Here is a 21,551-nt window from a genome sequence, read left to right as displayed (position 1 = left end):
TTTCTCCAGGCAGCAACTGGCAGAATGAGAGGACACAGTCTTAACCTGTGCCAAGGGAAATATAGGCTGGGTATTAGGGAAAAGTTTTTTACAGAAAAGGTAATTAAGTATTGGAATGGCCTGCCTGGGGAGGTGGTAGAGTCACCATCCTTGGATGTGTTTAAGGAAAAACTGGATGTGGCACTGGGTGCCAGGGTTTAGTTGAGGTGTCAGGGCTGGGCTGGACTTGATGAGCCTGGAGGTCTCTTCCAACCTGGTGATTCTGATTCTAATGTGTCAGTGCCAGCAGTGCCCCAGCTCTGGAATGAAGCCATCCAAAGGGACACGGGAGCCACACGCTGGAGTAGCCATGGCAACCCACAGTGGCTCCCTGCTTCCCTTCTCATTGCATCACTGCTTCCCTCTCGGCTCCTGGATAATTCCCAGGCCCAGCTGGGACACCAATGCTCTCAAAAAACAGTTTTATTGACAAGTTTTGCTTCTTTGCATCTTGAAAGTGCTGCAGTAAAATCAGATTTTCTCAACATAAGAGGGAGAGGAAGGAAAACGATGTCACCAGTGCTGAGTCTCAGTGGATGAAAAGCTGGGATAGCCATAAAAGTGTGAAGTAAAAACTCAACACCTGACACTAAATTTCACCATAAATGGACTGATGAACTTCAGCCTCACAAGAGAAGGGGCAGATCTGGCTGCCTCCCACAGAGTCTTAATGGCTCATTTATTTATTAATTACTGTTTTTGCAGTATGTGAGGAAGAAAAGCAAGAAATGTATATGAAATCTATAATGACATGTACTCCTAGTAATCCTACACGGAAGTTTTGCCAGGAGAAAACTGAATCGGGAATGTTGGAATTACTGAGGTTGGAAAAGAGCTCCAAGGCCATTGACTCCAAGCATTGACTGCCTGATGCCCACCCTGTTCCCAGCCCAGAGCCCCGAGTGCCACCTCCAGGAATTCCTTGGACACCTCCAGGGATGGGCACTCCAAACCTTCTGGCCACTTCCAAGGCCTCAGCACCCTTTCCATGGGGAAATTCCTGCTGCTGTCCACCCTGAGCCTCCCCTGGCTCAGCCTGAGGCCGTTCCCTCTCCTCCTGTCCTTGTTCCCTGGGAGCAGAGCCTGACCCCCCCGGCTGTCCCCTCCTGTCAGGGACTTGTGCAGAGCCACGAGGTCCCCCCTGAGCCTCCTTTTCTCCAGGCTGAGCCCCTTTCCCAACTCCCTCAGGAATTCTCCAGCCCCTTCCCAGCTCCCTCAGCTGCTCCTCCTCATCGCCTAAACAGGGTCATGAATTCTCTTTGGGATCTTGTCAGACCTTCCCATTTTTGTGACTTTAGGGGAGGAGAAGCCTGGAATTTCCTTAAATTCTAACAAGAAAGGAGAGGATCAGCTCTACACCCCAGAATCACCATGTTGGTGTCCCTGATGGGTTGGTGACTTAGGCCTGCAGGGTTTGAATCCCCTGGGATAATCCATTACTGAGCTTCTCCTTGCAGCACCAACAATAAACTACCCATGTGACTCTGGAGCCCCAGAAATCCAAAATGCAAACACATCCACGTGGCCTCCACATCCCTGCGGCATGAACAGTAACTTGCCCAAGAACCCACGAATGCAGTCAGTTAAAAGCCTTGTTTGCAGGGACTCCCTGCAGGAATCTGAACGTGTTCCCTCTCCCTTCCCTTGGAAATTAGTATGCCATTGTGAGGATCAAGGCCATTTGCAGGAATATAAAATATTCAATTAATAAGGCTCTGGAATATTTAATCATGACATTGAAATGCTAAGGAGTACATTAACATTTATTATTGCCTATAAAGGATGGAGCTCCAGCTCTGTGCCTGTTCCAGAACAGCCCCGTGGAGCTCCAGGTGGGGTTTTGGGCTCCTTCAGAAAGCAATGCTAAAAGGCAGCATTAATGCAGATTAGGCTAAATCTCATCACCACTGGAGTAACACTCCAGGAGAGAATGAAATTACCAGCTCTTAGTTTCAAGAACTGAGGAGAACATTTTTTTTTCCCTGTTTCCAGTTAGCAGGGAATTACACAGGGAGCATTTCCAGCAGCAGCTTTGGCCTTGGTGAAGGAAAAAACGAAAATAAACAGGAAAAGCAGAGGGCTCTGCCTTAAGCACTGCCCTATTTTAAACCATTTTAGCTCAAGGCTTGCTCAGATGCACTAGTTTGATCTGTTTGTTATTTCTGAGCTGATTTCTCTTCCCTAAGTGAAAAGACTGCAATTTCACTGCTGGAAAATGACCATCAGAAAAAAAAATACTCATTAAAACAGCCCAAATTATGAGCCACAAGAATTTTTTATTTCCTTTGTTACTTCTGCATAACTTCTTGCCAAATCTTGGGGCAGATTATGGCACTAGGAGAACATCTCACCTTGCAGGGAAATAATGTCAGCCTCTGGTTTAACCCCAGCTGCCCGTTATCCTCATCCTGAATCCAAATCTGTCCCAGCTCCTGGGAAGGAGTTGAACTCTATCCCAGCCCAAACCAGGACACTCCATCATCACAACGTGCTGTGTATCAGTAACAGGCACAAGAAATCCGCCTTTAAATAAAAATCAGCCTTGCAACCAATGGAGATTACTCAAAGGGATCATTTGGCAAAAACACTCAAAAGATTAGGAAAGTTACAGAGGTCAGTAAAAATGAAACTTTACCAATAAGGGAAAAAACAACAAGGATGTTTTAAAAGAATAGCAGGGGAAATCATTGTAATAGCTTGGATCTGTTATTGGGAATCAATACAGTAACTCTCAGAGAATGCATAAAACAAATATTTATCTTTTGTGCTGGTAAAGATGCTGAGAGGAATATTTGTTTCTGATGATAGTAACTAAATATTTTCTACTCGATCACCGTTTAAATAAGATTATGAACTTACTACAGCCTGAACGTATCAGAGACAATTTTCACAAAACTTGTGAGCAACCCCCAGAAGTTCCAGCATATTTAATGGGACAGACCAGCCAGGCAACACGAGCTAGCTGATAGTGAGGGAGCTTGGGGTCCAACATTAATTACCAGGATGGTGTGATTGGATTTTAGAAAAATTACACTTGAATTGCCCTATAGAAACATCTCGACCCAGAATTGTAATTAATAACCAAACCGGAAATTCTCATTCTGAGGAGATGCAGGGGAAGATGTCCAGCAGGAGGACAGGGAATTCCTCCTGCCCCTGTGCAGGCAAAGCTCCAAAGCCCAGACTCAGAGAGAAACTGGTCCAGAAGCAGCAGCAGTGCCTGGCTCAGGGCTTCCAGGGCTGGGATTGTTCTCCTGGGACAACCAGGGAAAGAATCTCTGGGAAAAGAGAGAATCAGTGGGGTGAAGGGCAGGGCCAGCATGAGAACCAGGGGTTAGGAACTAGCCAGGAACACTTGTGCGCTGAAACAAGAAAGTAGCAGCCAAGCAATACAGGGAATATTAAAGAATGCATTCCAGCAGCAGTGGGAAAATAAGAGGTGAGATAAAAATGAGCTCAGGTTATGACAGCTGTGGGACAGGCCTGAAGGCAGTGCTGAGAGTCCATGTTCCTAAGGAGGGCTGCTCCTCACTCCAGCTGAGGAGGGGAGCAGCTGGAAACTCATAAAGCAAAACCATTCCAGGCAGGAGGGAGGGAGGGAAGGCAGGCAGGCACATGGAGGTGACAGTCACCACAACAGCTGCCTAAGAGTTGGGACTGGTTCCTTTTCAAATCAGAAATCATTCACAGAATCCAAGAATATCCTGAGCTGGGAGGGACCCACAGGGATCATCCCAACCCCTGTCCCTGCACAGACCCCCGCAACAATCCGACCCTGGGCATCCCTGGCAGGGCTGTCCAAAGGCTCCTGGAGCTCTGGCAGCCTCGAGGCCGTGCCCATTCCCTGGAGAGCTTTTCCAGTGCTTATTCCACCCTCTGGGGGAAGAACCTTTCCCTGCTCTCCAGCCGTTCCCTGGGTCCTGTCCCTGGCAAAGTAATTCCTGTGCCCCACGTGGCAGCAGAACTCAGCCAAAAAGCTCCTGTGGTGTGTGGGGATCCACGAGCAGCAGCTGCTCCGTGTTAGCGATGAGCAACCACAGCTTTCCCGAGCCACATCCAGGGAATGCTCAGCTCAGCTGTGCCCCACACAGGTCCCTTTCCCGCAGCCTCACTCCAGCTCCTGTTTCCGAGCATCCCAGCCGGGCACAGCTAGGGATAAGGATGTGGGAAGGCGGCTCGGGATAAGGATGCTCAGGCACAGCTCGGGATAAGGATGTGGGAAGGCGGCTCGGGATAAGGATGCTCAGGCACAGCTCGGGATAAGGATGTGGGAAGGCAGCCTGGGAGAAAGATGCTCGGGCACAGCTCGGGGTAAGGATGCTCGGGAAGGCAGCTCCTGCCACCTCGTGGGGACGCAGCGCTGCTCTTCCATCACACCTCGGTGCTTTTCCTTCCCTCTGGAATGTTGGGCAGCCCCAGCTTCCCCCGGGATGTAGAAATGTTCCCTCACAAGGAAGAAGCTGCTCCGAGAGTGATTTTTGTTCATTATTTTTCTGCTGTTCCTAAAGCACAGCCTCCTTTCCCACTCCCTCCTTCCACCCCGAGCTGCTGGCTGAGAACAGAAATAATCCTAAACCAGAGGAGGAAAAGAAGAAGTAAGAATAAAACACCCCAAGCACAGTGTGAGTTGTTCTCTCAGTCAATACAATCAAATCCAGCAGGAATTTGCAGCAGGAATTTCCTTAGGTTTAATGTAGATTATTCTGTATTTTTGCATTTTGAAGCCACCAATAAACCAAACCTAGATATGTATAAATATATGAAATCCAAATATTTTCTTCCAGCTACCCCAAAAAATAAGCATTAGGGTTTTGCTTCCAGACACACAATTAATTAAGATCTCAAAAAGCTGAATGAACATTTATTTTTATACCTCTAACCCTAATATATATAACTTACCTAACCTTATATATATAACTTACAGGATTAATAGACAAGACCTGTCAAAGGAATCGCCCATAAAAAGGGAAAAAATTTAAATATTTCCATGAAAAAATATGGAAAAGCACAGAGCCCTCAGCCAAACAGCATGCAAGGGGTGTTATGGGTTTTGTTTTTTTTTTTTCCCCGGTTTAACCCCACACTGCAGATCTCACTGAGGTGTCTGGGCTGTACCATCCACACCCCAGACTTTTGGGATTGTGTTTCTGCAGCTGCTGCCAAAACAGCTGATCTGCCCACGGCAGGAAAGTTCAGCTGCACGGGCTGCACCTCCACTCAGAACCAAAGAGTCAAAAGTCTGGAAGGGAGGCTTGTAAAACTGTTTATAATGCAATTATCATCCATATCCCATGATTAATTCTTTTTTTTTCCATGAAGATTTTGATTGGCATCAGCCACCCTCCCAAAGAGAAGCAGCAGGACTCCCAATTTTAGGTTCTTTCTGGTGACTGCTGAGATCCACATGGATTAATCCCAATAAAATCCACTTTTCTGCTTTTAAGCCCATGGCACAAGCAACTGATGAGACTGAGAAGTCACTCAGAGGCCTCGAGGTACATTTGCATTTATTGTCTCCAGGTGCACCTGCTCTTCCCCAGAGCCACCCACAGCTGCTGGGCCAACCACGCTCAACAAAAATCAAATTAACTCCTTTATCCTTAACAGCTTTTTCCTGCTTAGTCTGGATTAGTCTTTCTTCTCTGAATAACGGACCTGATCTCTTCCTTTGTGGAACAAACAGCAAACAAGCTTAAAAACTATTCAAGAAATGCTATTTATGAAAAAAAAAAAAATTCTGCCAGAGGGAAAATTTAGATGGATATTGGGAATTAGGAATTCCTGGCTGGGCTGGAATTCCCAGAGAAGCTGTGGCTGCCCGTGGAAGTGCCCAAGACCAGCTTGGACACTGGGGCTTGGAGCAGCCTGGGATGGTGGAACGTGTCCCTGCCATGGCAGGGGTGGGATGGGATTTAAGGTCCCTTCCTACCCAAACCAGTCTGGGATTCCATTTGGGAAGCTCCACTGGCATCTGGTGACAAAAATAAGAGGAGATCTGCTCAGCCATGCTAACAGATCTTAAGAATTAAAAAAAAACAAACAACTTGTATGAATTCCTCCAATGCTCAAATGACACCCACAAATCTCACACACACATTTGCTCCTTGAAAAAAGAAATTTCCCCTCACTTGACTTCCTGTGGATTCTTTTTTTGTTCCTGAAATGAAGCACAATGGTGGCTTCTGCAACTAGCTGGAGCAAAACGATTTTTCTTTGCTTTTGACGATTTAAGCAAAAGCTCAGCAGATAAGGAGTTCAGAAACTGTGGGAGCACTAAGATGCCGTTAAATATAAGGAGCAAATTATGGATTGAATGGGGTTTTTGTGCTTTTTAAGGACAAATTAACCAAATGAAGCCTTGCCATCTGTATGAAGTCGGTGCATCAGGAACCACGGATATTTAACTGATGTAACACCCGAACACAGCTGTTTCTTGCTATTCCCGGTGTAACTTTTCCATGTTCTCCTTCCCTATTGCACCCACAGATCTGCCAGCCTCGTTCCTTCCTTCCCGGGGAGGCTCCAGCAGAGCCAGCACAGGAGCCAAGGCCAGGGGCAGACGCCAGAAGAGGAAACGCAGAGATCCCTTGCGTTTTCTGACCAGCTCAGGGCTCCTTCCCCCGACACCCGCCTGCCTCCGAGCCTGTCCCCGCTTCCCCGCGGCTTTTTCTCCTGAGTTCTTTGGCAGCCTGGGGGGCAGCAACCACAGCTCCCTGTCTGCCCTATTAACTGGGCTGCTAATTAGCACAGGCATTTCCCGTAATTAACCAAAGCCTTTCGTTATTGTAACAAGCTGCGAAGTAGCAAACAGCACCCCAAAATAACAACGCAGGGTTTTTTAGCGCAGCTGTTTATTGCTAACAGGCACACGCTGAAGTAATTTCTTGCCCAAAACTGAGTTTCTAACCCACCTGCTGGGACAATTTAGGAATCAGACATACCTGATCACACTAGGTACAGCTGGCCACACCTGTGATTCCGATTTACCGTGTATTTTTTATGCATTACTCAAGTAACTTCCCCTGTTTCCCGTTTGAACTGTGAACCCCTACGACAGAATCTTCCAGCCAGGACAGACCAGAGCCTGCCAGGCCTCCAGAGCTTTAATTATATCCACTATTTATCAGTTAATAGCATACACTAATGGCTCTTTTCACAGCCCTGCACACTGACTGGGGGCTTGACCCCTCGCACCTCTCGTTATTCACCCGCGGCGGCTCCTTCGAGCCCGTCGGGCCGCGCTCGGGGCTGAGGCAGCCGGGCTGTGCCTCCGCCCGGCCCCGCTCCATCCCTGCCGCGACCCAGACGCCTCCTGCCCATGTCGGGAAGGCTCCAGCATATAACCAACTACACCCCAGGGCGCTCTCTAGGCTCCGACCACTCCTGCGAGCCCCTCCCCGGCCGCAGCCCGGCCCCGCCTCGCCGCTCCCGCCTCTGCGCCAACGGCCGCGGAGCCCGCCCGGGGCGGACCGAACCACCGCGCCGAGGAGAGGGGAGCTCAGGCACATAGCCCCGGCCTGCGCCGCCTGCCTCAAGGCCGCTCTGTTCCTTAACACCCCTCGTGGCAGTGCGCGATGGTCTCGGCCCGCAGTTGCGCTCTCTCCCGCCAATCAGCGGGCGCGGCGGCTGCGCTCAAATCTGAGCGCGGGGCGCTGTGAGGGGAGTGGAGCCGGTGCGGGGGTGTCGCTGGTCGTAGCTATGAGGGGGCCGGGACCCTCCCGGGACTGCCGCGACAAAGTCTGCGACATCATCACGACCCCCAGCCGCCGCTGCTTCTCGGGAGAGCCGCCGTTCCGCTCGGTGTACCTCAACAGCATTCCCGCGGGGTCGCTCACGCCGCTGAAGCAGCTCCTGCGGGAGCAGGGCAGCCGCGCGTTGGGCCCGCAGTTTGTGGGGCCGGAGTGTCCGGCTGGCCCCAGTACCCAGCCTGGGCCCGACAACTGGCCTGGCCCCGGCGCCGAGCAGCGGCCGAACCTCCGGAATAGCCCCGACCCCCGGGCCTGCCCCGGCGCCGAGCAGCGGCCGAGCCTCCGGAATAGCCCCGACCCCCGGGCCTGCCCCGGCGCCGAGCAGCGGCCGAGCCTCCGGAATAGCCCCGACCCCCGGGCCTGCCCCGGCGCCGAGCAGCGGCCGAGCCTCCGCGATGGCCCCTGTGCCCGGCCCGGCCCCGGCGCAGAGCAGCGGCCGCCGAAGCGCTGCGCTCTGGAGCCGCCCGGGCAGGATTCGCCGGCCAAGATCTTCCAGCGGATGAAGGCGCGGGCGGAGCAGCAGCAAAGGGTCCGCACTGACGTGATCCTGAGCCCCGCGGCCTGGCAGCATTGTCCCGGCACGGCCCGGGCGGAGGGCAGCGCCCAGCCGACCCGAGGTGAATTCCACGGGGCCCTCGGTGAGTCTGTGAGAATGGTTTGTTTGCCTTCAGAACACCTGGAATAAAAAGTACAGAGATGTAAATCTGAATTTGGTTCAACTTTCAGGCATCTTCGTGCTGCAGTAAGTGATGTCTCTGATTTTTACGTTGTCCTAAACCTTTTAATTCTTTGTTTACACCAGCCCACAATCTCAAATGACAGGAATTGTTAATAGTTGCTTTTCCCAAGTGGTTTTGGAACACGCTGGAGCTACCTGTTGATAGGAAAGAGCTCTTAGTCCTCCTGCCGATTGCCTTGGAAGGCCCACGGAGAGGGCAAAGCTCCCTGACACCAATACCCACCAGTCCAGAACCTGGGCACACTTGGGAAGCTATGATTGTTCCACAGCTTCTCTGGGAGAGCTGTATCTGGTGTGAACATTCTCCCTCTGTGCCCTACTCAGGGTTCTTTCAGGATCTGCAAAAAGCAGCCAGAGCACCTTGGCGGGTGTAAAACACACTGGCACCGACACTGGTGGCACCCCAGGTGGCTGAGATTAAAAAAAAATGGTTGGTGAGGTTTTTTTAGTGCTGAAATGTGTCTGTAGCAGTGCTGATACCTCTTCTCTGCTCTGTATCAGAGAGGATTTCCTCCCTTTGGGTTTCTTTCCCTCCGCCTCAGTCTGGTTCTGACTGTTCCCTCTGTGGTGTTCATGAGTGGGCTTGACCCTTGCAACACCTTCAAAACCACTTTGTAACTAAAATAAAAAAATCAAAACAAATTACTGTGGCTGTTCCATACAGTCTGTGCAGAGAAGGAAAAGGTTCATGGAACCTTGCTTTGGGTTTGAAATCCCACTGGATTTTCTGGTTATTTTCCAGAGGCAGTTTGGCCTCAGGTTCCCAGGACTGAGCCCCCAGCAGTGCTCCCTGCAGAGCCTCCCGTGCTGGAAACCCCCCAGAAGTTCTTCCTGAGGATGAAGTGGCAGCAGCAGCAGCACAAAGGTACTGGGTTTGCTTTGGAGAACACAAACTTCCTCCAGTCAGAGAACCCTGGCGTTGCTGAGCTTGGGAAAGCCCAAGAGACCATCCAGCTGTTCCCCAATCCAGCTGTTCCCCAAGTGCCATATCCAGAGGGATTTGAATCTCTCCTGGCATGGGGACTCCTCCACCCCTGGGCAGCCTGCCTCTGTTCTTAAATATCCCTAATTTCTTTTTTTTTTTTTTTTTTTTTTTTTTTTTTTTTTTTTTTCTTTGAATGAGCAGCTAGACCACCTCCAACCCAAACCCAGCAGAATATTCCTCCTCCCACAGCTACAAAGAATCCTTTAGTCAGGGCTGCTTGTGCTGAGCAGCCAGGGATGAAGCCTGCAGAGAATTTGGATGCTGATAAGGATGATATGGATGATTTCTTTGTGGAAACTATAGAGGTAGATGCTGATGAAGAAATGTCTCAAAGTACAGTGGCTACTGATTTGCAAGTAAACTCCAGGCCTTGGAAAAATGGAGGCGCAAAACCTACAGAGCTTTGTGAGGACAGGAGAGAGTTGGAGCCTAGTGACAAACAAGCTGTTCCAGCAGTGGGAAAGGCACAAGAGACTAATCCTGAAAAGCCCTCACAGCGCTTGTGTAGAATCATGCTCTCTCCAATCCAATTCCCAAGGAAGCAGAAACTGGCAGAAGACCCCAAGGTCCCTTTGGATAAGGCTCCTGCTGACAAAGCACACAAAGAGGTGGGAGAAAATAATCCTTTAGGGGAAATGAGAAATTCCTCTGAGCTGATAGCTTGAGGTTATTATTTTTCTTGTCAAAAGCAGAGCGTTCAGAAGAGAATAAACTGTTCTTCTAGTAGATTTTACCAGTATATTTCCCCATGCAAAGGGTTTCTTTTTTGCCATACTCAAAGATGACAAGTGTTCAGTGTTTGGGTTGGTTTTTTTTTTTTTTTTTGTGTAAAAGAAGCACTTTTGGTTTAGTGTGTAGAAAGCATGGTGTAATCATGCATCCTGCTCAGATCCAGGGAGGAGAGACCTTTCCCAGCTGGGCATGAATCCATCCAGAAATGTGCCCTGCTGATGGGGAGGGGAAAGGCTTGGCTTGGAACATCCACACTCCTGTTCAATTTAACTGGAGCAGAATCTTTTCCTAGGAGAGCACGGAGCAGCCTGCAGCATTCCTCCCTTTGTGAAGAAATCCTAGGAAAGCAGTGCTGCATCCCTGGAGTTCCCTGGGAGCCTGGCACAAGCACACCTGCCTAAGGCTTGAGTTTCCCTTGTTCCCTGGGGAAGTCTGGGATTGCAAGGGACTTGTTCTGTTCTCCCTCATCGTGGCCAAGAGTGTTTGTTGTGTCTCCTGAATTAAACCTAGTTACCTTCAGGACTGAGCCAAGGATCAGATCACCTTTAATATTCCAGATTTGTAGCTTAGAAGATGCTGAAAGAGATGGTTTTGTTACTGCATCTGATCATTGAGAGGTGCTGGCAAATAAATACATCTAAATTTGTTGGTTTTTTTTTTTTTTTCTGGAACAGCCAAACATCTGCCTGAACAGCTGGAGCATTAGTGTGCTGTCTGGAAACACTGCAATCTGTGTGGAAGGCAAAAGGAAGTAAGAACCAGTTTATTACTTAAATGCAAAGTAAGCCATGGACACTGAGCACCAGTAATGGTGCAGCTTCTTTATCAAGGAAGAGAATTCCTTTGTCTGGGCAAGAGGGGGAGAGCCAGAATCCAGGGAACTGCTGGTGAAATCATTTCAGAGTTCTGTGCTGAGATAATCAGAAAGCTTCAGAGAAATAAATATCAAATAGCTCCGGACAGTTTGGGTTGGGAGGCACCTTAAAGCCCCTCTAGTGCCACCCCTGCCATGCCGGGGATGCCTCACACTGTCCCAGGCTTCTCCAAGCCCCATCCAAGCTGGGCTGCTGTACTGAGCTGCCTTCAGTCCAGCTGATGTCCCATGAGTGACACCTGCAGCAGTGACATGTTCAGTTTGTCCCCTGCCCCAGTGTCAGGTGAGGCAGAGCTGTGCCACTTCCAGGCTGAGAGAGGAAAACTGAGCCCAGAGCATATCCTGCCAGCACCTGAACCCCCTCAGCAACCAGGGATCACCACTGCTCCTCCATGGTGTCACCATTGCAGAGTGGGATCCCTGCTGGCAGTAATTCCGCTGGTTTGTTCTGTCTTTTGCCAGGGACATGAGGCAGCAGCTGTGGCACAGCAGCGCCATCATGGAGCGCCTCACTCGCAGCCAGGTGAAAACCTCCACTGGCACTGTGTACCAGCTGCAGGGCAAGATAAACTCAGCTGCCATGAGGAGTGAAGGTGAGCTGCTGATTCTGAGCACCTTACAAACCACAAACTGCTTCAGCTTGGTTTGGGGCATGTGGGATTTGTAAGGAAATGGGGTTTGCCTGCAGATGGAAATACAGGATTTGTTCTCTTCTTGCTCTGTGTGTGCTGCTTGTCAGTGCTCACAGGCAGCTCTGAGGACGCTCTGGCATAGGTGGGATAAATACTTGGGATCATGGAATGTCCTGATCTGGGAGGGACCCACAGGGATCAGCCCAGCCCCTGTCCCTGCCCAGACCCCCCAACAATCCCACCCTGGGCATCCCTGGCAGGGCTGTCCAAAGGCTCCTGGAGCTCTGGCAGCCTCGGGGCCATGCCCGTTCCCTGGGGAGCTTTTCCAGTGCTTATTCCACCCTCTGGGGGAAGAACCTTTCCCTGAAATCCAGCCTGACTCCCCATTCCCCTTCCAGCTCCAGCCATTCCCTCAGCATTACTTCCCCTAACACGGGTGTGTTACACCATTTTTCACCCAACACACCTTCACTGTTGGCTCTTCCAGGCCCAAAGATGTGTCTGTAGCTTCTGTGTTTCCTTCTCACTTGAAGCCCTGGGGTCCCTGCTGATAAATACCTGACCTGGCTGCTCTCTGACTTGAAGGTTTTATTTACTTCCTTTGCTAAGAACTCATATTGTTTCTATTTTAACATCCTGAGAAGGAAAAGTAGCACCATAAGTCTTGAGCAGAGTGGCTCTAGTGCTGCAGAGTTTTCCTAGGCCTGAGAGTGACTGGAGTGTGCTGGATGGAGTTGTGTGGGTCAGTTCCTCTGATGTTTGGGTTTAACAGGCTCTGGGGGGTTCTTTTGTGCCCTGAGGGGATCCCAGCCCTGCTGAGCTGCTGTTCATGCCTCCTGTGCTCCCCTCAGGCTTCCCCTACCGCTTCATCAAGAGATTCAACTTTGGCTTCCCCAGAAGGTGGAGGGAGTACGTGGAGGAGTTCCTTGGGGACAGGAGGAGGAGGTAACTTCTTTGGAGATTCTCTTTCGTGGTGGAGTTCGAAGTGTTCATTGAGACTTTGCTGCTTTGGGGAATATTGCACCAGAGGAGTGTGAAGTTTTAGATGTGGGCATGAAGCCACTCTGCTGTGCTGGGCTAGTGGGCTCCTGCCCGCCAGGGCTTCACATCTTCACTGTTTGTTAAAGAGCAGCTTCCTCAGTGGAAGGTTTTTATTTCTTGTCTCAAACTCAAACCATCAGGAAAAAACAAATTCAAGATAGTGGTGTGGAAGAAAATGAGGCAAGTGACTCTGTGGAGGGACCTGATGTGGTAGAAACTTCAGAAGGCTCAGCCAGGAATGCAAAGAAACCTGCACTGAGGAACTCCACTTATGAGGTATCACCAGGGAATGAGGAGAACATCTGTGAGTATTTAACAATTTTCCTTTGGAAAAGACACATGGAGGTGGCTGGAGTGGGTTGTGGAAAAGTTCATTTTGTTTGATGTAGTTCCAGGAAATAGCTGTAAAAGCCCCCTGGTTTGGCTCAGTCCCTGCCTTGCCACAGGCACTGACAGCTTTGAGGTTTAACTCATATTTTTTCTGGGCTCTTTGTCCAGTGGGCTTTTTTCAAACCTGTGTTTGTTACTGCTGGAATCGGATTTCCTTGCTAGCATGGTAAAAGCTTTTGTTTTCTTCTCATCACTCCCATTTATTTTTCACTCTCATTTGTCTCTGTGCAGCTGTTAATGTGACAACTTTCTTTATCATTCTCCCTCATCAAACGACTGTCACAGTATTTATAACCTTCTAAACAAAGTAAAAGTAAGAAGTTCCCCACAGCAAATTTTATAACTTGTGAAGATTCTTACTTCAGTCGTGCTATTTCTATCACAATGCTTTGAAAAGAACAACTTGGGGTATATTTTACATTTCCCTTGTAGCACTGTTTAAACACAACATTGTGAAATCTGCAAAACTGAATTTTCCATGCAATATTTGGGACAAAACTTCTTTGTTTGGGCTTTTTTTTTTCCCTTGCAGTCGTGACACCAAAACACAACTCCAGGAATGACTCGAGCAGGGTCTACACTCGCAGTGGGCGCCTCGTCAAACCCCCCCTGAACTTCTGGTGTGGGCAGAGGGAGTTTGTGGATCAGAACCTGAATGTCACCGTAGAAAATGGGGGAGTGGATTATCTGAGTCTGGTAAGATCCTCTTCTTTCAGTGGGACTGAAATACAATTATTAAACTTGGCCAGGTAGGGAACAGAACAGGTGCAGCTCTTAGAGGCACCTGAAGAGGAAGGAAATCTTGGAAACAGGATGAAAATATTAGAAAACACACCAAAAAATAGTCTTGTGTCCATATTGTCAGATAATTGTGGTCTCTAAATCTGACATAATGGGGAATTGTTTCTGGGGGAAAAATTGGGGATTTTTGAAAGATAATTGTGTCAGACAGGAATTTGTGAGGACCCACCTCAGATCATGGGGTCAGTTCTGGGCCTTTCCCTGCAAGGGAGACCCTGAGGGGTGGGAGTATTTCCAGGGAAGGAGACAGAGCTGAAGCCCCAGGAGCAGCTGGGGGAGCTGGGAAAGGGGCTCAGCCTGGAGAAAAGGAGATTAATATAAATTTTAGAGTCAATTGTTTTATTTTGAAGATGCTTAGTAGTGAAAAACCCAAAAGACAGACCAGTTTCATCTCCAAGAAGGATAAACCAAAGGAAGATATGCAGATAAGAGAGGAAATGCCAAAAAGCCAAAGTAAAGGTAATTTTTTTTTTTCTCCTATTTTGAAGTTATTGAAGGAATCAGTGGGATTGTGAGCTGGGTGCTGGAGCAGTAGGGTTGGGTCTGTTAATGCAAAGAAACTATTTAAATATTTTCATGATCCACTGCTTTTTCTCTGAAGAATCATCAGAGTAGCCTTCATGTGGAGTTTCAGCTCCAAACAAGACCTGTGTTTGTAAATCACTTGGTTAATTGCATAAGGGGAGCACAGGGATTTCATTCTGGAAATTGAAATTAAAGGATTTGGACTTTTTGGAGTTCACTAAGCCAGTGACCTGGGGGCCTCGCTTTGCTTTTTAATGTGCATGTTAGAAATAAAATGCTGGCCAAAAACTCTGTTAATAGAGTTTTTAATAAAAATTTTGGTTTTAGTAGAATTTGGGACGTGATAGAAGCCTGAGAAGAATGTGCAATATAAAGCAGAAGTTTCTCTCTTAAAGCGGCTGCAATGTTTCCTGCAGAAAAGCTCTCTGGAGCACGAGCAGAGCTTTGGCGATGTGCCTGCTCAGTCTGTAGAGTTTTGGAGAGCCTCTGAGAGCAGCTCTGAGTTTGTAGTTTGGCAGGTAAAGCTCTGCGAGGGGGTGCAGATCCCTGTGCTGCAGGTGCAGCAGGGCCCACCCTGCACCTCCTGAGGGGCTCTGGCTCTTGCAGGGAAAAGCACGGACAGAGGACCCACTTCCAGAGGAGCCTCCAGATCTGCCGGCAGCAGGAAGGGCAGGCACTCCCTTTCTGATGAGGAGGAAAATGATCCTGGGATCAGGAGCATAAAAAAGAATTCCCAGCTCCCTGCCAGGGGGAATTCCTTAAACACCAGAGCCCCGGGGGCAGCCAAGAGAGCAGCAGGCTCTGGGGAGCTCAGTGTGTGTGAGCAGGGCTACAGGAACTGCCTCAGGTCAGCCAAGCAGCACCTCCAGGGAAAGGAGAGAGTTCTCCTTACCCAGAAATCCTCAGATGAGGATGAGGGGGAGCAGTCCAGTGAGGACACCCCACTGCTGATCAAGAGGAAAAATAAATCCATATTAAAACCAGAGTCTCAGAACTGGAAACCTTGCTCTGGCTCTGGAAGTTCCAGGGATGATGCAAACAAGCCCTGCGGCCAAAGGACAGGAAAGCCTTCCCAGAAAGTGCTGGTGAAGCTGAGTAGGCCCAAGTCCAGTGATGAGTCTGAGCTTTCTCCTGAAGGGAAAACATCCTCTGGGCCCAGAGCTTCCCTTGTGCCTGCTCAAGCCAGGAGGGCATGGGACAGAGCCAAGCCTCCCAGACGCTGGCTGGATTCTGACACTGAGTCCGAAACTGGGGAGGAGGAATTGCACAGGAAGGACAGGAATGCCAGAGAATCCCGGGTTAAAAGCAGCGGTAGAGCCTCCAACAATACCAGGCCTTCAGCAGCCAAACAGAGACAGCATGAGAGGCCAAAGGGGCAGAAATCTCTGGAACTTTTTCCAAGGACAGCTGATAGTTGGTCTGAGAAGGAATTGCAGAAGCTTCACAGGTAAGGGCTCGTTCTGTGTTCAGAGGAAAGGTTTCACTCGGGCACCAGGAGGGGTTGAATGGTCTGGATTGGGAGTTTTCAGATTAATGATTTCCCAGGTTTCCTTTATGTTTTAATTCCCTAATTAGAAATAAGAAATTGAAATAGGGAAATAAGAAATGAAATAGGAAATATTTCTAGTTTTAATTAGAAATATTCCTCATTTAATTTTTTATTTCCCTATTTTTCCCCTATTATTCCCTAATAATAACCAGAATTATTCCCTATTAATTTTCCTTACAAATGAAACATCAGTACAATATGGTGAAGGCCACAGGTGAGAGGGAGCAGGTTCCCTCCCCAGGTTACAGTAACAGGTTAAACATGAGATTTTTTTTTTTTGAACAGGTTTGGTGAGGGGAGCTTAACTTACAAGGATGTTTAATTAATCCATCATTAAATTACCTAATATTTAATAGACACTTTGAGTGTAAAATGGCCGTGTTTGGGTTTAGCTCTTTTCAACGGGCAGGAGTTCAGGTCTGAGGGGACTTGAGCAAGTGAGCAGGAAATTTATCTTGTGACACATCTGTCAGCTGAAGGTGTTTAAATAAATTTGCCTATTCTAAAGAAGATACCAGAGGATCACAGAATGGTTTGGGCTGGAAGGGATTTTAAGGATCATCTGGTGCCACCCCTGCCTTGGCAGGGCCACCTCCCACTGTCCCAGACTGCTCCAACCCCAGTGTCCAACCTGGCCTTGGACACTGCCAGGGATCCAGGGGCAGCCACAGCTGCTCTGGGCAACAAAAGCAGATCCCAGATGCCCTCAATCCATGGGCCGGGTGTTTCCCAGGCAGATTGTGCCCCACATGTCCCTGCCTGGTGACACAAGTGGCCGTGCTGTCCTGGCAGGGCCATCGCGGCGCTCCCCAAGCACAGGAGCGGCTTCTGGCAGGACGTGGCCATGGCCGTGGGCTCCCGCTCGGCCCAGGAGTGCCGCGGGAGGTACCTGGAGGAGCAGCAGCAGCAGGGGAAAGGCTCCAAACAGCAGCCCAAGAAAACCACATCAGGAAAATCGGAGCAGAAAGGTACCAGCATCTTGTTTCTGAGGGTTGGGTGGTTGGTAAATGATTCAGATTCAGACACTGAGGGGTTGGAGCCTCAGGAGAGGCTGAGGGAGCTGGGAAAGGGGCTGAGCCTGGAGAAAAGGAGGCTCAGACGGGACCTTGTGACTCTGCACAAGTCCCTGACAGGAGGGGACAGCTGTGGGGTCGGGCTCTGCTCCCAGGGAACAGGGACAGGAGGAGAGGGAATGGCCTCAGGCTGGGCCAGGGGAGGCTCAGGGTGGACAGCAGCAGGAATTTCCCTCCTTGGGTCTTGGAACTCCCCAGGGCAGTGCTGGAATGCCCTTTCCTGGAGGAATTTAGATCCCTGTGGATGTGGCACTTGGGGACATGGGGCCGTGATGGCCTGGGCAGTGCTGGGGAAGAGTTGGACTCAATGGGCTGGAGGGGCTTTTCCAGCCTCACCAATTCTGGTTCCATGGGATAAATCCACAAGGGCGCATCAGGGTGTGACAGTGAGCCAGGTCAGCTTTTGGTGTGCAGGCTGGAGGATGTAATAAATGACGGAAGTGATGAGAAGAGAAAGGTTCTTTGTAAAGTTTTCCTGTTGTTGGCTGTCACGGGTCTTGACCTCCCAGGCCGAAGAGCTCTTGACATCCTGAGAGGCTCCCGGAGGCCCAGCAGGTCAAGAGCTCCTTGCAGAGCTCTGTCCAAATGAGATTTGGGTCCTTGGACACCCAAGGGCAGTGTGGAGTCAGCACAGCCCACTGCCATTCTCTGGTGTTTGCCATCCCCACAATTCAGCTGGATTGGATTAAGGTTTGCTATGGATACAAGTTGAGCTGAGCATTCCCTGAGCTTGGCTTCAGTGAAAGTGTCTCTGGTGACCTTGCAGTGGCTGTGGGAGGCTCTGCAGTGACCCACCCCTTAGGATGGAGTGGGGAAAAGCAAAAACTGTATGAGAACTCAAAAGGATCCTAAAGCAGCTCTAAAGAGATTTCCCCAGAGAACAGCCACAGCTGTGGCACTGATTACAGGCAGTGAATTTTAACCCCATAGCTGCTGTCTCAGACAATTCCTGTTTAGGTCCTGCAGCTAAGAAGGAGGCAGCGATCACTGCCAAGGTGGGCACCCTCAAAAGGAAGCAGCAGATGAGGGAATTCCTGGAGCAGCTGCCCAAGGACAACTATGATGACATCTTCACCACCACGCCCTTCCAGAGCAGGAGAGTCCGGGTAAACCTGGGACTACAGCACCTGTGGGACTTTCACCAATAAAATCCTTGGGGATCTGTGGGAAGAGGCTTCTGTAGCAGCCCTGGACTGGTGGCAGTGAGAAGGTTGGACAGGGTGGAAGAAGCCTCTGAATGGTGACAGCAGCCCCTGGGTAATCGTCCTGGGCAGCCTGGAGCTTGGGATTGTCACCAGAAATGACTTTTTGAGGGTGTGGCAGCACCAAAACCCCTCAGCCAAGTGCTGGAAAGGTCTGGAGGGGCTCTCAGAGCAAGGTGGAGGTGTGGGGCTGTGTCCAGTTGGGGGCCCAGGGCTGGGGCTGTGCCTCAGCAGGGACAGGGGCAGTCAGGCGCAGAGCAGGGAGGAATGGAGGGAGTGCTGAGAGGGGAGAGAGGCACTCCAGGCTCAGGTGACTGACACTTTTGGGTGGCTCTGCAGCTGCCAACACTGCGAGGGAGCCAGGACGAGGACATCGAGGATTTCACTCTCTCAGAATTCCCATTCAACCCATCCCCAGGCCTCTTTCCCCCTGTGAAAACCCCACAGTGTGAGCACATCAGCCCAGGAATGCTGGCTCCCATTGACAGGTAGGAGCTCCTCCACCAGCCCTGGCATTGCCCCAGGATCCCCATTTGTCTCTGAGAGGTAGGTGACTCTTGGAGCTGGGACAGCAGCTCCCTTCCAGCCACTCCTGCAGCCTTGCTTGGGGAGAGCTCTTCCCTGCAGCCCTGTGTGAGCACCAAGACCAGCAGCTCGTGCTCCCAGCTCCCTGGTCACCCAGGGCTTTTCAGGCTCTGCTCAAATACCTGGAACCCTCTGGGAACCTGGAGCCAGCGGACAGGGGCTGGCCCTGGGGAAGGGGAGGAGGCTTTGTGTGATCCCTGCACTGGGATTTGCAGCCCATGACCCAGCTCAGCTCCTCCTTGTGCTGCCAGAGCAGCTGCTGCGTTCAGTTGTCCCCCGGCAGTTCCCTGTGGGGTCTGTGGGACATCCAGAAGGTTCCATGGCAGATTGCGTCCCCTCTGACCCCTGCTCTGCTGTGTCCCAGGAACGTCTACGACCGGCACGTGTTCCGCATGCAGAAGAACACACGGGGCGGCAGAGGCACCTGGGACAAGATCAAGAAGTCGGTAATGCTGCTTTCCTTGGGCACTGCTCACTTCCACCTGAGCCCTCAGGCATAGCTTGGAATCCTTGGAATCCCGGGATCACAGCCCCGTGTGTGCACTGGATGGAAAAAGGGAACCCTCCCTGGCTTTGGGAGCTGCTGCTAGGGAGAGAAGTTCCTTTGTGAGAAAGGAATCATTGTCAGGATTGACTCCAGGGCTTTTGGTCAGGATTTGGAATTGCTTTGGCATTCCATGATTTTTAGGGTCTTGTTAAATTCCTTTTTGAACAGTGGAAAATGGAACAATAACCACAGAGCCACAGAATATCCCGAGGGTACCCATAAGGGCCCCACAAGGATCATCCAGTCCAGCTCCAAATGGTGACCATAAGTCACCTTGGATCCCAGTCCCTGAATTTAGGTCTCCATTCCTCCACTCGCAGGCTCTGCAGCTCCTTTGGCTTTTCCATAACCCTCTGTGATCCTGGGAGCAGCTTGTGCCTGTGGTTCAGGGAAAGCAGCTGTGGAAATCCTAGGGACTGGGGACCCTGAGCTGCTGCTAGCCCTGGCTGAGCATCTTTCCTTTCTTCCCTCCCTCAGGCCAGAGCTGTGACTGGGACTCCAGCTTCCTGCAGGACCAAGAGTGAGTATTCCCAGTGCCTCCTCCTCATTCCTAGCTCCTTCCCTTCCTTCTCCATCACCCTGAGCTGTGTCCCATCAGCCCTTTGCTCTCTGTCCCATTTCTCACTCTGGATAATCCCTGTTTTTATTGCAGGAATGACCCCAACCCCACTGGTGGAGAAGCTCTTTGCAGCTGAGACTCCAAACTCATCCAGTGAGGAGCAGGATTCCTACTTTTCCATGTGATGGACTTGCTGTATGTGTTGTTCAGCACTTACTGATCAGAGCATGAGGGCTCTGCTGTCCCTTTGGGAGGGAAGGCTGGAATGATGAGCTCAGTTTGGAAAATCTTCCCTGCTGTGGATACTTTACCCATTCCCAGCCTGCAGTAATGCTTGGCTTTTCCATGTATACAGAGTGGCACTTCCTTGGCCAGGCTCCTCTTCTCCATGTCTTGTTTCTCCTGGGAAGGAGAAATGTACATAGATCCCACTGACTGCCAAGTTGTGATTCATTTTAAGCTAAAATATCTTCTGGGATATATGGTGGTACAATAAATTCAGGTTTTATTGAAATTGTTTTTTAATTTACTCTAGAGAGAGCTTGAATTTTTACATTTGCTTAATGTAATAAATCTAAGGATTTTTTAAACTCAGATTACTCAGAGTTGCTGTGACGCAGCAGCATCCAGGAGCTGTCCACCTTGGAATGGTGCCTGCAAGGCTTCCTCCTCTTGGTTTTGAATCATGGAATGATTTGGGTGGGAAGGGACCTTAAATCCCACCCAGTGCCACCCCTTTCCATGGGCAGGGACACCTCCCCACTGTCCCAGGCTCCACCAATCCCGATGTCCAACCTGGTCTTGGCCACTGCCAGGGATCCAGGGGCAGCCACAGCTGCTCTGGGAATTCCAGCCCAGCCAGGATTTCCCAATATCCCGTCCATCCCTGCCTGCTGGCAGTGGGAAGCCATTCCCTGTGTCCTGTCTCTCCATCCCTTGTCCCCAGTCCCTCTCCAGCTCTCCTGGAGCCCCTTTAGGCCATGGCAGGGGCTCTGAGCTCTCCCTGGAGCTTCTCCTCTCCAGGTGAACATTGCCAGCTCTCCCAGCCTGGCTCCAGGGCTGGGGCAGCTCTGCAGGTGTGCTCTCACCGGAGCAGAGCAGACCTTGGCTACCTAGGACAGCTCCTCTCCCCAAGGATTTATTTTTCCCTGTCCCGGCCTCTTCTCAGGAAGTTTTGCCCGCAGGGATTCCCGATCCTGATCCTTTTCCAGGTGGGGGCAGCAAAGGCTGCGGAAGGATCTGACACCCGAGCCCGGGCCGAGGCACCAAGGAACGGGAAAGGGGCTGCCCCGGAGCCTCCAGAATCCCACCGCTGTCCCGGGGACACGGGGCTCAGTGGTGCAGTGATGGCAGTGATGCTGCGTCCCCTCCCCAAAGCTTTGCCAAAGTACTGGAGCCATTATTGTGGTTTTTATAGGCATTTCGGGATGATGGCCCCCAGCCCTGCCCCAGAGCTGTACTATCCCCCAGCCCGGGGACGCTGGGGACACATGGGGCAGTGCCAGGCAGAGCAGCGCAGCTCCCATACGC

At 50.6% G+C, this 21,551-nt stretch overlaps 1 protein-coding gene across 1 annotated transcript; it reads left to right on the top strand.

Moving 5' to 3' along the window:
- Positions 1-8,286: 8,286 nt before the first annotated feature.
- Positions 8,287-20,390, top strand: MIS18BP1 (MIS18 binding protein 1). Its single transcript, XM_066321479.1, has 16 exons — positions 8,287-8,404; positions 9,269-9,391; positions 9,650-10,119; positions 10,918-10,994; positions 11,580-11,710; positions 12,601-12,694; positions 12,931-13,094; positions 13,713-13,876; positions 14,332-14,440; positions 15,113-15,953; positions 16,848-17,023; positions 18,095-18,234; positions 18,670-18,818; positions 19,280-19,361; positions 19,940-19,982; positions 20,115-20,390. The coding sequence occupies exons 1-16, from the start codon at positions 8,287-8,289 to the stop codon at positions 20,204-20,206; spliced, it is 2,973 nt and encodes a 990-aa protein (XP_066177576.1). The 3' UTR covers positions 20,207-20,390.
- The last annotated feature ends 1,161 nt before the right edge of the window (positions 20,391-21,551 follow it).

This window comes from Sylvia atricapilla, chromosome 6 (genome assembly GCF_009819655.1).
Source record: "Sylvia atricapilla isolate bSylAtr1 chromosome 6, bSylAtr1.pri, whole genome shotgun sequence".
Taxonomy (NCBI): domain Eukaryota; kingdom Metazoa; phylum Chordata; class Aves; order Passeriformes; family Sylviidae; genus Sylvia; species Sylvia atricapilla.
Note: the sequence above shows the minus strand (reverse complement) of the source record. Positions and strands in the feature narration are given on the sequence as shown.

Bases quoted from the DNA above. Each gene is read 5' to 3' on its own strand.
- MIS18BP1 (XM_066321479.1), top strand. From the start codon at position 8,287: ATGAAGGCGCGGGCGGAGCAGCAGCAAAGGGTCCGCACTGACGTGATC. The intron at 13,095-13,712 runs GTGAGTATTTAA...TTTCCCTTGCAG, and splicing joins AGGGAATGAGGAGAACATCT to TCGTGACACCAAAACACAAC. The intron at 17,024-18,094 runs GTACCAGCATCT...TAGGTCCTGCAG, and splicing joins AGGAAAATCGGAGCAGAAAG to CTAAGAAGGAGGCAGCGATC.